Source organism: Diachasmimorpha longicaudata, chromosome 6 (assembly GCF_034640455.1).
Source record: "Diachasmimorpha longicaudata isolate KC_UGA_2023 chromosome 6, iyDiaLong2, whole genome shotgun sequence".
In the NCBI taxonomy this organism is placed as follows: domain Eukaryota; kingdom Metazoa; phylum Arthropoda; class Insecta; order Hymenoptera; family Braconidae; genus Diachasmimorpha; species Diachasmimorpha longicaudata.
Genome location: NC_087230.1, coordinates 3,553,270 through 3,566,372, shown reverse-complemented (window position 1 = coordinate 3,566,372; position 13,103 = coordinate 3,553,270). Strand labels below are relative to the sequence as shown.

The window sequence follows — 13,103 nt, the reverse complement described above, 5'->3', positions numbered from 1 at the left end:
ATACTTTTCTATCAAGCGATATTAAACGAAATATATTTTGATGCATAGGTTTGGCATATAAATTGATGATAAAAAATATTTTAAAGATTTTCGATTAGAGCATTGTCGCTAAAATCAGTACGCAGTTCTCACAAGCGGTGGGAATGTAAAAGACCTCTTCGAGCAAGAAATAAACAAAAATATCTCCAGAATGCTGGAGTAATAAAAACGTACACCAACCCCTGTTTAATGAATGAATGAGTAAATAATTATGAAAAATAATGCGCATGAATCACCAGCCAATTACGCTCGCACAAAGCGCATTCCCTTTCTCAGTAACTGAAAAAAAAAATTTAATTGCCTAAAAATGTGTTAAAAGTGTCTCGTCATGCATAATTCTCGTTCGAACCTTCATCTTCCTCTTCTTCAATTGCGTTAATTAAGAAATATACAGGAAGCTAATAACTTATCGGGAAACGTTTTTCATAATTCATTCAGATGAACTGAGACGAATGCGTGCGATCACAGGAAAAAATCGAGAAAAGCCCGGGGGAGGGGGGGAGATTGTAACTTCAAGGACGCGTGGGTAACAAAGAACTGCTTGTACCATAGGACCGTTTTATTAACTGTTTTTTTCATCATCCGTAATTTCACATAATAGAGATTCTGGTTTTAGGTAATGAATACTCACTAAGATACAGATAGTACAAAATACTTTCGGCAATTACAATTACGAATACTATCGTGGATTCAAAATTAAAAATTCGGATGAAAATTCAATTTCAGATGTGGATTATAAAATATTGCGGGAAACGTATGAAAAATTTTAATTGATAAAACTTCCATTAATGAATTACATTTTTGTGAAAATTATGAAGCTTATTTACTTATATTTTTTCCAGCAAATTTAGTTTTCGACTTGATTGTTTTGTAAGAATTCATGGGCACGAATGTTTTGACTTCTGTGATCTCATGACTCGACTGCATAATTTATAAAATTTTCGTAAACAATCAGTAGAATATCATTACCAAATTAATTGAATTTTAACAGAATGGTAATGGTGTGAACAAAATATTAAATTCCAACGAAACATTTTAAAAATTCTGTTAAAAATCAAACGCGAGAGATATTTTTTCGTCAAACAAATTCTGCAGATATCAATTTTTTTTTTCAAAAATTTTGAAACATGAAAAAATATTCACTTCGTTATCAATAAAAAATATCCCGATTGCATAATCTTGAATTTCTGCAAAACACGAACAAATTAATCAATATAATTTCAGAATATGCAATGAAATTCCTCAGAGAAAGCAATTGATTTATCTATAAAATTTTTTCATACGTGGATAATCATGAGATTGCACAATATGGAATCAATAACAATCTGTGATCCTATCCCTGGTATGTTATTTACCCAATGCGGTTCTCCCCGGCTGCGTGCAAAATTACCTAATATTTATGTTGTCATTAGACAATAAGGCATGGCTCAATAAATCCGTGCTGACCTGTGAAATTCGACTAAGCTAGAGCTCACGGTTGAATGATTTCATAAAAAATATTTTGTGTTGATGGCCGCCCCTCGATGACGAATATATTAAATTTTTTTATGGAAACGCTTAGACGATTAGAGCTGACTGAAGAGGAGGTAGACTATGGGGACAATCATGCCTGTTGATGTCCAGGTAGCGCCCAGAATCGACTTGAATATCCACCAGATGAGGGCCAGGAGAGCTGCCTGAAGACCCAGGTGGGCAACAAGTAGTCTAGAATTGACAGAATTAATATAATTAATATATTTTTTTAAATAAAATTTCCGTGTGAGTTCTTTCGTAATCAAGTGTGAAAAGTCCAATGGATTTCGATTTTTATATGGCCGATCAAGCAGAAATTTACACTATATATGGCTGTATTTGTAGTTTATGTTTGCTATTACGTCGATTTATTTTATCTTTGCTAAATTCTGGGAAAGGATTTTGAGAAAAAAAATGAGTATAATTTTTTCTTATAAATAAATTTCCGTTTTTCACAGACTTCTAGAGAAAAAATTAGATGATTGCAAAATTTTTTAATCAAAAAGTTTTCTACTATAGAAAATTCTAGGGATTCTGGTTTCGTATAGTAATCTTTTCACATATAATATTATTATCATCGTTTAATCAAGTGGATTGATATTGGATTGATCAAGACAATTTCTCCAAACCATTGAGGACTCACATGTTATCCTTTGCTCGAGCTTTTCCAAGGGTCTTGAGAGGTTCTTTACTAAGATACACTCTGACTCCTTTAGTCAGATTTACGAAGTAATCCTCCCACACTAATGGCCGCACATCGATTGTGAACATCTTCTTATCCTCGCTGGATAACGACTCGTGTAGTTCCATCATTCTGGGATTTTGGAACTTCCATTCCGTGAAGATAAATTTCTCCAGACGGCCCAGGGAGTTATTGACATTCGTGTGTAGCCGAACGAGTCTATTAAATCAATTTTAAAATTAATAATTATCACTATAATATTGTAATTTAACAATTATTAATATTTTTCTAAATATTTACAAACTTTATAATTTTTTCGGAGCACAATAATGACAATTGCGTTGATCATTTTCAGACTTGATGAATGTCTTTACCAGATATCTCACAAAACAAAATAATACAATACAATACAAAATAATTGAAATAAATTAATATAGTTCATAACAATTTAAATCAAAACCTCACTAATTAATAAATAATTGGATTTTAAAACAACCAAAATATAACACGAGAGCAAACTCGTAACAATCGAAATAATTCTGAGGAATTTTTATATCGCATGTAAATAAAAAAATTGCTTCTCTAATCTGATAACAATTCCCAGAAATACGTACATGGGACGGCCACCAGCAACTTTAGTGACGGTATCCAAAATATAAGCTGGGATCATGTGCACAAAGATTGAAGAGATTCTGTAGAGCCACAAAGATGACAGGAGTTTGAGATGGGGATACCAGACCGCACTGGCCAGAGGATATTTGTGGAGATATCCGTTTATCTTAGACTCAACCTTTACCCACTGGAATGGATTACATGTGCTCGAAGTGCAGTGGTAGACCTTAATCCCTGTGTTCCTGAAGGGCAGATAACACGGATGAAAAAATATGATACAGAAGTCTAGCAAAATAGTTGGAAAATTCCATTGGATTTGCAATACATGTTCTATTAGTTTTTGGTCCATTCCATTAGGTTGGATATTTGAATCTAAATTGACAAGAAATCTTATTCAATTTAGTCAAATAGGATAGATAATTAATTGTGGAGAAAGGAAGGCTACAATGTGCGAAATAATTATTTGAAAGCATTATAGTAACAATAAATTCAATAACAACCACAGTAATAGTAATACTAAATATTCTTACTAGTTTAGTAACAAAAATAAATGAAGTATATGCAATACAAAAACCATTTTCCAATCGTTTCGTTCAATTCTTTTAATGAGAAACGAAATTAACTCAGACCGAAAAAATTCTGTAGAATTCGACAGAAAATATTTAAAATTGAAAAATTATATAGAAATATTAAATTCTATTGATTTATTTTTGTTAATGTTTTCTTTTGATCATTTCAATGAAATTGACCAAATGACAACCGAAAGTCTGGTCAAAATTCAAGTTTAGTTGGAGGAGGATAATTAATATTCACCTGTCACGACCGATAACGTAGGCAGCGACAATGAGGGCATTGACAACAATGTCGACTGGAATATAATCATAGACGAGCTGACTTGCAACTGGCAGTCTGCGAACTACTCCCTTGCTGGCGCCCATGAGGAAGCCCTGGGGGCCATTCTTGGAGGTTGTCCATCCCGGGATTGGCTCCTGCCATGCACCGGTAACTGGAAATAACATTCTTATGATTTTTCTTTTCCACATTTCAATGACGGTCTTTGGAATACGTTAACTCCGGAGAGACTCCAGCATTAGGTCATAAAAATGGATGAATGAGTAAATATTCATCGAGAAATCATCGGAACTGTCGGCAATTACTCTTTGAGATTAAAAAAAAAAGAATTCGTAACTTCAGAGTTATTTTAACGTTTGCATTTTCGAGATAAAAACTTCTGATTTGTTGCAAATAGTGATGAACAGTGATGAGAGGTATCATGTTCATTTTTTCATTACATCTCTCACTTTTCATGTAATTTTTGCTGTATATATTTGATCTCTTCTCTTATATACTGTGTGCACAATCTTTGTGTAATTATTTTGTTTAACTCCCCACGCAATAAACATCTTGCGTTATTTTATCCAACCTCATCAAGAAACGTACTCATAGATGGCCGCACGATGGCTGCAGGAATGGATCCATTGACGACCTCATGCTCAGCCAGATGTTTCGAAAAAGTATAAGCATTTGGATGATCCTTGAGCAGCTGCGGAGTGCTCTCCTCTATGGACTTTTCGTCCTTTTCCCCGACCAGGGCAAGAACATCTTTCACATCAGCTGGTGGGGGATAAATTTGCTCCTTAGTCTCGAGGAGAAACGAGTTCACATAAGCACTAGAGACGTGTACCAGAGCCTGGGAATAATTACGTCAATTATGAAACCTCAATCAGCTCATTGAGAATAAGAGAAACAAATGCATAATGCAGCCCCGTTCACCTTGAGATTTCTTATTTCCTGAGCGAGCTGAACGACTCTTCGTGTACCAAGAAGATTAATATCGACAGCGGACTTCAGACTCGCATCAAAGTCTAGAGTGGCTGCTGAATGGAATATCACCTCGACGTGCTCAACGATTGTCAATCTCTCCTCGGAGGAGAGGCCCAAATTTTCCTCACCAACGTCACCGCTGACTGCTATCAGTTTTGAGAACAGATCGGTCTTCCCTTCCTCCCGCAGGCGATCAAACACCTGGAGACGATAATCGTAAACATTGATTATTAATTATTGTATGAGGAAGTGCTTTGTCGATTTCTAATTACGAGAAATTACCCAGTCGATGATTGACTGAAGTTTGTGGAGTGAGATTTAATGGCTTTTTCTGGATTTTGCTGGAGTTTGAAGTGAGGGGTGATGATGGATTGATGCAGATAATTGAATATATAATTAATAATAATTGTGAATCAGGTGGTAATAATTTTGAGGAAAATTACTCTCTTTTTGTAATTAAAAAAAATCCTCATTCAAGTATCGAAATAAGTAAAAATCGTCTGATGTATTCTGACAGAAATTTCGTCAGAGGTACTTGACCAACAATTAATGTCTCGTTGTTATTCAGCAATAAAGGCACAAATTATTAATTATCTAATCAGTATTCATGATTGAATGGCAGACTGCTGGAACCTGCGACGAGTTGTTCGCCTCTCTAACGGTGAAATGAGTTTCCTCTAGACTTTAGTACATTCTAACGATTTATTTGGTGCTGTCTTTTCATTCATAAACTAAAAGAAATTCTCTATATTTTCAAGTATAGAATGTACTTGAAGCATTAGATTGTCGACCAAAAATGCTTCGTCGATCTCTAATCTTAACAGTGGGCCAGTGAATGCTTTCTCTAACTCTCTCTGATTAACAAACCCAAATAAAATGTCTATTCCCTTAAAAAAAATGAAGAAGCAACAATTTGACAACAGAAACCACATAACCTTCAATACAATCAAGGTTCTTTAATTTTTTTAGAGAAAATGAAATTTGGTGGGCTTATATATAACCGATTTAGATAATCTTTAGTCCCTTCAACACCTCTAATTTCCATAATGACAGATGAAATAAATTCATAACCTCCAAATCATCTCCTGCCGACTCGATTAATTAATCAAGGAAAATGTGTGATTACCGAGTTTTTGGTGAGCTCTTCAAGACGTTCGCTGATTTCCTTCCCCTTCTTTGGTCTTATCAACAGATAAATGTTCTTGATATCTGTACAGCACCTTAGGAGTTTTTCAATCAAGCAACTGCCAAGGAAGCCGGTACCACCCGTGATGAAAACACATTTCCCGCGATAATATTCCACAACTCGCGATGCCATTGCCCCGCGTGATCGCTAATTGGGGTTTTCCAATAAGTTATGAGTGATTTTTTTGGTGTAGTTGCTCTTGATCAGGTGGAAGACAGGTTGAGAGGGAATTCTCTGGTCGAGGAGACACGGAATGATCAAAGAAACATGCGATGAAACAGAACAGATCACGACGACAAAGTCACTGGGACTAACACATTGGAGGAGCTGTAACGTGGTTATACTGTCGTTTCCAGATCTGCTGGGCACAGCTAGGCGATAGGAGTGGTGATTCAAGAGAGAGAGAGAGAGGGGGAGGAGAGTCCTGGGGGGAATCTCCAGGAGCTAGAGGGAGACCAAAACAATGTCGGTGGCCCGCTAGACGGCCAGTGGTGCTCAAGGTAACTGAATGATAATTTTGAATCTAAATTTCAGATGCTGTTTGAGGAGAATGTTCTCTGCTGTGGAATTTTTAATTATTTGCGGGGAGCTGGGGGAAAGTCGAAGATGACGTGATTTTTTTTTTTCAGTTGCTGTGACAACGTGGCCATTAGCGACTATCCGCTAACGAAAGAGAAGAGAAATTATAATGGAGATTTGAGTGGAGAAAAGGAGGAAATGCATTAGATGAATGGGAATTTGATTCTTTACTCTGTGGGAAAGATTTTAGACGGAGAATCGTCGGGAAAAATTATTGTTAATCTTTTTCCACCGCTGAAAGGGTTTCATTTGTTTGAATAATTAATTTCGTTGATTCCATGAAGAGAAATCCTAAATTCAACGGAGGCATCTCCAACAAAATTTTTTTTCCTCAGTTTGCATCAATTTAAACAAAATTTTGTTGGATTACTCATTATGTCATTATAATTTTTATCCCAATTTTTCCCCTAGATTTTTCTTCTTTCTGGTCTTGTTAGAGTTAAAATCGTTTGAAGGGCTTGAATAATAATTGTACTCGTTATTGAAGACGTCAATGCAATTTAATGGGTCTGATGTACAGCACATCTTGACCATTTTCAGACAGAATAATTTTTTATTCGTAAAAAAATCCATAAAAAATACAAAGAGATCCCAAATTATAAACAAAATTCTCTTTTGGCAGACGCGGTCAAGTCTTTACAGCAACAGGAATAATAAGGCCGGATAACAGCGTCCCTCAGGTAAATAATTATTCAAACTTTGCCATTGCAGTCGTTAATTCACAAATAATTACAGCCAAATGAAGAAAAGTACGACTGCTGCACTGAAAATCACGGCTACACTCCATGAAACTCCAGCCGTAATCATGATGTACGTAAATAGTGCGAAGGTGAGAAACGGTGTCAGTTCTGCAATAATTTTCAATCTGCAAAAGAAAAAAAAACATAAAAAAGGATAATTTTCCACGGAAGCTGTTTACAGTGTAATTACGCTGGTGCATCGTGGACATTGAATTCTCAATCTCCTGATTTTTCACTTGAAAAATAGTGGAAGCAAGCACAACTTTCTACGGGAACATTCACCCTGAGATCAACAGCCTCTCTTCCTCTCGTTATTGAATCCCTGCCTGATATTGAAAATTTACCGTTTCATCTGCCTTCGTGCACGATCTGTTGTGGCTGCCGGCTCTTTATGAAAATATGTTCGTGTACCGAGGACACATGCCTCGAAGTACTGACTCCAGTTGATGAGACGTGGGTCCATGGGATGAGCATCTCCTTCATCGAGGACAAGAGCATCCTGGAGGGATTGGATATTACGACGATCGAATTTCCATTTGTGGGTCGAAAAAAATGATGTGTAGGAGTTGCCCTTGAGGTACTTCTGCTGCACTTGGTAAACCCTGGAGAATATTGTCGGTTAACCACAGGAGAATATTTCACAAGAAAACCAGCAACGAATTTGTTAACAAATTTTGTTGGATTACGTTGTGATAAAAATACTATATTTCGAGCTGAGGAAAAGGATTATGAGAATGTCTTTGATGCAAAATGCCGAGCCAAAGTCCATCAGCAAATAATATTCATCTTTGACGTTATGAAATATGTAAAACGGTCAATGTCACATACGGAGAAGGTCAAGAGTAACGGAGGACTCACAAATGCTTTTTCTCGGGGTTCGACAAGCGAAAAATGCAGTCGATGATAAAGGCAGGAAATATCTGAAAAATGTAGATGACTAAAATGTTCCTTAAGTGACTCTCTCTGGTCCTAGCTGTTGGATACCACAGGGCATTCTCGCAGGGATGAGCTCGACAGGCTTTGACAACCTCCTCGCAATATTCATCCCAGGTTGTCGGGTTTATCGTGTTGGAGGTACAGTGGAAAATGTGGAGGTCCTGGGGTTCTTGCTGGGCTCTCTCGGAGGCTGCCAGAATTGTCGAGACCACCATGTCCACGGGGATCACATCAAGGAGGGTATTGGGGGTCGCCTGAAATCTGAATGGTATGAAATATTGATTATTTTTTTAATGTTCCGGACGAATACAAAAATCAATAGAAAAAAATTTTAGAGACTTCGCGAAAAAGTCGCATCCAGATTCTATTGTTTTTTACGCAGATTTGATTAGATGTTTGACGGTAGAGAGTCAATAGCTTTCGAATTTTCTAACGAATTCAATTAAATTTTCTATTGAATTTCTTCAAATTTAATTTAATTTCTTGAAATTATAATTCAATTAATTTCGCAAGTGCAATTTGCATTTGAAAAAAATAATGAAAAGTAAAATTCCACGATTATCGACAGAGAGGAGAAGAGCTCTGGTCGATCGACTGATATTTAAATTTGAAACGATATCTGGTCAATTTTAACAGGTGGATATTCCCGCGAGTTTTGAATTTGCATTTGGAGATTTTAAATGAGTGGAATGTACAGACGTGCGAAATAATCCCTTTCCAATACCAGCGATGAATCCACAAGCGCTATTATTGACGTTATCCACCCAACCGACAGTTGGTTGTCTCCAGCTATTCAATACAATGCTCGGCCTCACGATCGAAAGGGGTACATTTTCCCGCTCTAGAGCTAATAAATTTTCAGCCATTTGTTTGGTAAATGTGTAAGTATTCAGATGATCTCCAAGAATTTCATTCGTTCTATTGACTATCTCCTCTGAGCTCATGCCCTCGATCTGCAAAAAAATAAAATTAATTTAATTTAAATGAACGATTATTTTTCCAAGTAAACAATGTCTTTATTTCATTGAAATAAATTATTTACTTGGATCAACTAATGTTTTATTAATAATAAAGTAAATTTATTCAATTCTAAGAAAACATCAAATAAAATCTTTTATTCAAGTTAATGAGAAAATGGGCTTTTGACATTTCAATAAATCAATGTTACTATTAAAATAAATTTTATTCAATGCTAATTAATCACTTTTCAGGTGTAAAATTTTGCAAACACCTAGAAGTTTCCACCGAAGGCAAACAAATGCTGACGGACCTCTCCTGACGTTTGAAATGGAGATGACAGTTGTGACCACTGTGTGTCATAAGTCAATGATACTTTGTACTCACCATGTCAATAAAGGATGCTGGCTCCATAGTGGACGGGTAAAGTCTCTCCTGAAGTTCTTCATCACTGTTTCTAGTGCAGTTTGCATACGCTGTTGAAATATGCACCATTGACCGAAGTTTCGGCATTCGCTTTGTCAGCTCCAGGAGATGACGCGTACTGAGTAAATTAATGCGCACCGCGGAACTGAGATTTGCAGCGAATGATATGAATGCCGCTGAGTGAAATACATGGCTGCATTCTGATAAGAGAACATCTCGATCGGAATCGGATAAGCCGAGATTTTCGGCTGTCAAGTCGCAGGGGATTACCTTCACCTTCAGCAAGATCTCCGGTTCCAATGGCGCGAATAACTTGATAAGAAAAGAGTTATGGTTGGCAATTAAAGGGTGTTGTCTGTTCGGAAATTTTACGAGTTGAAAATTGAAGTATTTTTCACTGAGAAAAAGCAGTTTTATGAGAATTAGATCGAAACCAATAATTCCAGCAAATAAGAATTTTATACAAATTTTATTATTGATGCAAATGATTTGTTGATGAAGTAGTTTCAAAAAAAAAAGTTTGTGAGGCACAAGTGTCGTTGTAATTTCAATATTTTTGATTCAATGAGAATGAGATTAGTTATCTGATAATTTTTTTTGTTACTTCCCAAAAAAAAATTTTTTCTATCGGAATAAGTGTCAAAGAACTGTCAAAATTGTTTTCAAACTGGAGGTCAAGCAGTTTCGAAGGTAAAATAACCCGGAAGAAATTTATATTCAGACGTTAGAAAACGTTAGAATGAAATTTGATTCATCAAGGATTAAAATATGAATGTATAAGTTTATAATGGCATTTAAAAATAAAAAACTCTGCACGTGCTTCTGCCATTTTTATCGAATAAACATGTTCCTATTTATGATCCCTTATAATTTTTCCATCGTGAAGTGATTTATTATTCGAGAAAACTAGAATTACAAATCAGAGAATATGATGAATAAATGAAAATGGATGACCTCCGAATTTTTTTCATCGTCAATATGACGAAATGTTGATGGATATGATTTGTCTTAGAAATTAAATTGAATAAAACATGGCATGGTAACAAAATTCTATAATTTTTCAGGGCGCCTGGGGGGAAAAAGAGATGTAGGTGAAAGGGATTAAAAAAAATTTTGTAACTCACAGGTGACGACAGAATTTTATCAACACGCGCCCTTGGACTCAATCCCTCTCTCTTCCGCACCAATACGTAAACACAATTAGGTCCAGGATTCAACCGTAATATCCTCTCTAGTAACGAACCACCGATGAATCCAGTGACTCCTGTCAACAGTACAGTGCTCCCACATAATGACCGATTAATCGAGTACTTTTGCATTGCTCTTCTGCGGGCATACCGACAGGTACTCAAGAGCAACCGGCAATAAAGTTTGATGCAACCCAATTATAGGGACCATAATTTGGTGACAGTCGGGAGGGGATATCGCAGTGGGTGGGATGGAGATAGTTGGGAGACCAATACTCCGACCGGTGGGGAACATAAGTGCATTGCAATTTTGGATTTTTTTACGGACATTCTTTATCGCTAAATACGGCGGTAATATTGAATAAACATTTAATGTTAAGGATTATGTTTGGTTGCAAAAAATTGTACGGATTTTTTTCGCAGCGTTTCGTAATTTTTATCTGCATTTTGCGTGAAAAATTATGTTACTAGCATTTAAATTTTTAGTCACTTCCGTAATCGGTAGGCGAATTTGAATTCTGCAATTTTTACTAAATTTTTGACTGTCGATGGAATTATTTTCTCCGTGTACACGATACTTGAAGATTCTCCAATTTGAGAGATCATTCGGTTCCATTTGGAAGGAAAAATGGAAGAAAATATCACCCACCACTCGAACCCGAAACAGCTACACTGAGAGAAAAATCGTAGAAATCGTAGATTCTCTGGAATATATTTTGTTGGATGAATGTTGTTCCATAGGAAAAATAGAATTCCATCGTTTCAACATTTTTAATCTTCATTTAACCAGTAGGTTCCCTAAAGATCGTAGATAACCACATATTCGTTTAAAATTCAGTCATTATTCCATTGAAAAAATCTTAATATATGCGATTTCGTTGATGTCGCCTACAATAAGTTTTCAGATCGACGGAACGCGATGCATTTAAATAACTATTTTTAAAATATTTAAATACATTTAAATAACTGTTTTAAAAATATTTAAACAAATTTAAATAACTATTTTTCAAATATTTAAATACATTTAAATAACTGTTTAAATGTGATAAAATATTCAGGGAATCGAAAGGAATATTCGATAAATTTGAACCCCGATGGGATCGAATCATGAAGGTTCTCTTTGGAACCCTCACAATCAACGACTGAATCATACAATTTAATCATGCGATCCATTTAAAGTGCCCAGATATTTCGTATAGTCAAGAGTTTATTCCATTGGCACTATCGAAAACCACTGAGTCTTTAAATAAAAAAATAATCCGTTCGTTTCCCTACATTTTTCTCTCAGTGTTGGATTGCTGAAATTGATGGTGCCAACGTCGGCGAATTCCGATTTGTCAAATAATTCAATAACTCGTACGATTGACCTCAATCAATGTATGTTGCACCGATGTATTATTATGTATTGTTATTGGAATTCCACACACACTGGCCTGAACTGTGGACCCATAACGCAGGTACCATCGACGACATTGATGTCAATGGTCTTTTTCCTGGAGAAGAATAAAATATTCTTGCAAATATGCACTTTTACCCGCCGAGGTTTTTATGAATTCAGTGGAATGATGATGTGAGACGGGGTATCAGGACTGCGTCATCAGCAGGATGAGCGATGTGTGCACATCTCATACATCACCTGTGGAGAGTGAAAATTTAAATAAAAATTACCGGGAAAGAATAAAAAAAATAAATTTACATTTTGAAACGTCAGAAGACGTGAAATTCAATGGAAAGGAACAGCCGGAACTAAATTTAACAAAAGATTCGGTCATTTTTCCCCGAGGATTGAGGAATGTTAGCAAAGGGAACGTAAAAATTTTCGATTTTCCTTTTAATTTTATAGTATCCGGTCATTTTGAGTAATAAATCAATATTTTTGGTGGACCGACAGTGGGCCGATATTCAGCTGAAATAAATATGCACGAAAAAATCCTGAGTCAATTGTTGGTAGAAATGCTGGTTGTTTAAATAAATTTGATGAAAAAGACTTTAGAAAATGAAGATTTTGGGGAAAAAATGCAATATTGTTTGCATAAATAAAAAAAAAATCACATCAATTCTCTGTAAATATTCTCGTCGTTGGGACGAAGTCAAAGAAAAATAGTCTGTGAAAAATATACAAAAAAAATTTTTCTCATAAATAAAAACAATTGTCAAAGTCACTACTCCAAGTACGAGTACTCTCGTCATTTCGACGAAATGAAAGAAAAATACTTTAACTAAATAATCATGTTACAAGAATCGTCTATTTACCTGGCTAGAACTCCCTAGATTTTCCTATGAAATAATTTTGTCTGTATCATGAACCGGCTGCGCCTCCATCCAAACAAACCACGAACCCATATCCATCCCTCTCACTGAGCAAGCGCTCGGCCCCCTTCGGTTCACCTCGTGTCCTAGCGACGAATAAAAGCACCAGGATC

At 35.9% G+C, this 13,103-nt stretch overlaps 2 protein-coding genes and 1 long non-coding RNA gene across 4 annotated transcripts; 1 reads left to right on the top strand and 2 right to left on the bottom strand.

The window, feature by feature from the left end:
* Positions 1-577: 577 nt before the first annotated feature.
* LOC135163475 (putative fatty acyl-CoA reductase CG8306) lies at positions 578-6,175 on the bottom strand. The gene is made up of 7 exons (XM_064122927.1): positions 5,796-6,175; positions 4,619-4,870; positions 4,286-4,535; positions 3,659-3,851; positions 2,848-3,087; positions 2,195-2,452; positions 578-1,743 (listed from the first exon to the last, which is right to left on the bottom strand). Exons 1-7 carry the CDS (start codon positions 5,985-5,987, stop codon positions 1,605-1,607), a joined length of 1,524 nt encoding a protein of 507 aa, XP_063978997.1. The 5' UTR covers positions 5,988-6,175; the 3' UTR covers positions 578-1,604.
* Positions 6,176-6,213: 38 nt separating this feature from the next.
* Positions 6,214-9,461, top strand: LOC135163486 (uncharacterized). 2 transcript variants are annotated; one of them, XR_010299128.1, is made up of 7 exons: positions 6,214-6,355; positions 6,485-6,608; positions 7,057-7,114; positions 7,170-7,263; positions 7,422-8,378; positions 8,747-8,991; positions 9,322-9,461. It is a non-coding gene; the product is annotated as an uncharacterized LOC135163486 (long non-coding RNA). The 2 variants fall into 2 exon arrangements; XR_010299127.1 differs by having other exon boundaries at positions 7,346-8,378.
* LOC135163474 (putative fatty acyl-CoA reductase CG5065) lies at positions 6,913-13,089 on the bottom strand. Its single transcript, XM_064122926.1, has 7 exons — positions 12,934-13,089; positions 10,618-12,316; positions 9,455-9,805; positions 8,810-9,063; positions 8,033-8,371; positions 7,519-7,776; positions 6,913-7,299 (listed from the first exon to the last, which is right to left on the bottom strand). Exons 2-7 carry the CDS (start codon positions 10,810-10,812, stop codon positions 7,164-7,166), a joined length of 1,533 nt encoding a protein of 510 aa, XP_063978996.1. The 5' UTR covers positions 10,813-12,316; positions 12,934-13,089; the 3' UTR covers positions 6,913-7,163.
* Between the last annotated feature and the right edge of the window lie 14 nt (positions 13,090-13,103).

Bases quoted from the DNA above. Each gene is read 5' to 3' on its own strand.
- LOC135163475 (XM_064122927.1), bottom strand. From the start codon at position 5,987: ATGGCATCGCGAGTTGTGGAATATTATCGCGGGAAATGTGTTTTCATC. The intron at 4,536-4,618 runs GTGAACGGGGCT...AATTATTCCCAG, and splicing joins AGGAAATAAGAAATCTCAAG to GCTCTGGTACACGTCTCTAG. The intron at 2,453-2,847 runs GTACGTATTTCT...TTGATTTAATAG, and splicing joins GTTGCTGGTGGCCGTCCCAT to ACTCGTTCGGCTACACACGA.
- LOC135163474 (XM_064122926.1), bottom strand. From the start codon at position 10,812: ATGCAAAAGTACTCGATTAATCGGTCATTATGTGGGAGCACTGTACTG. The intron at 9,806-10,617 runs GTGAGTTACAAA...TTTCTTATCAAG, and splicing joins ATAAAATTCTGTCGTCACCT to TTATTCGCGCCATTGGAACC. The intron at 8,372-8,809 runs GTCTGTACATTC...CATACCATTCAG, and splicing joins GGAAAGGGATTATTTCGCAC to ATTTCAGGCGACCCCCAATA.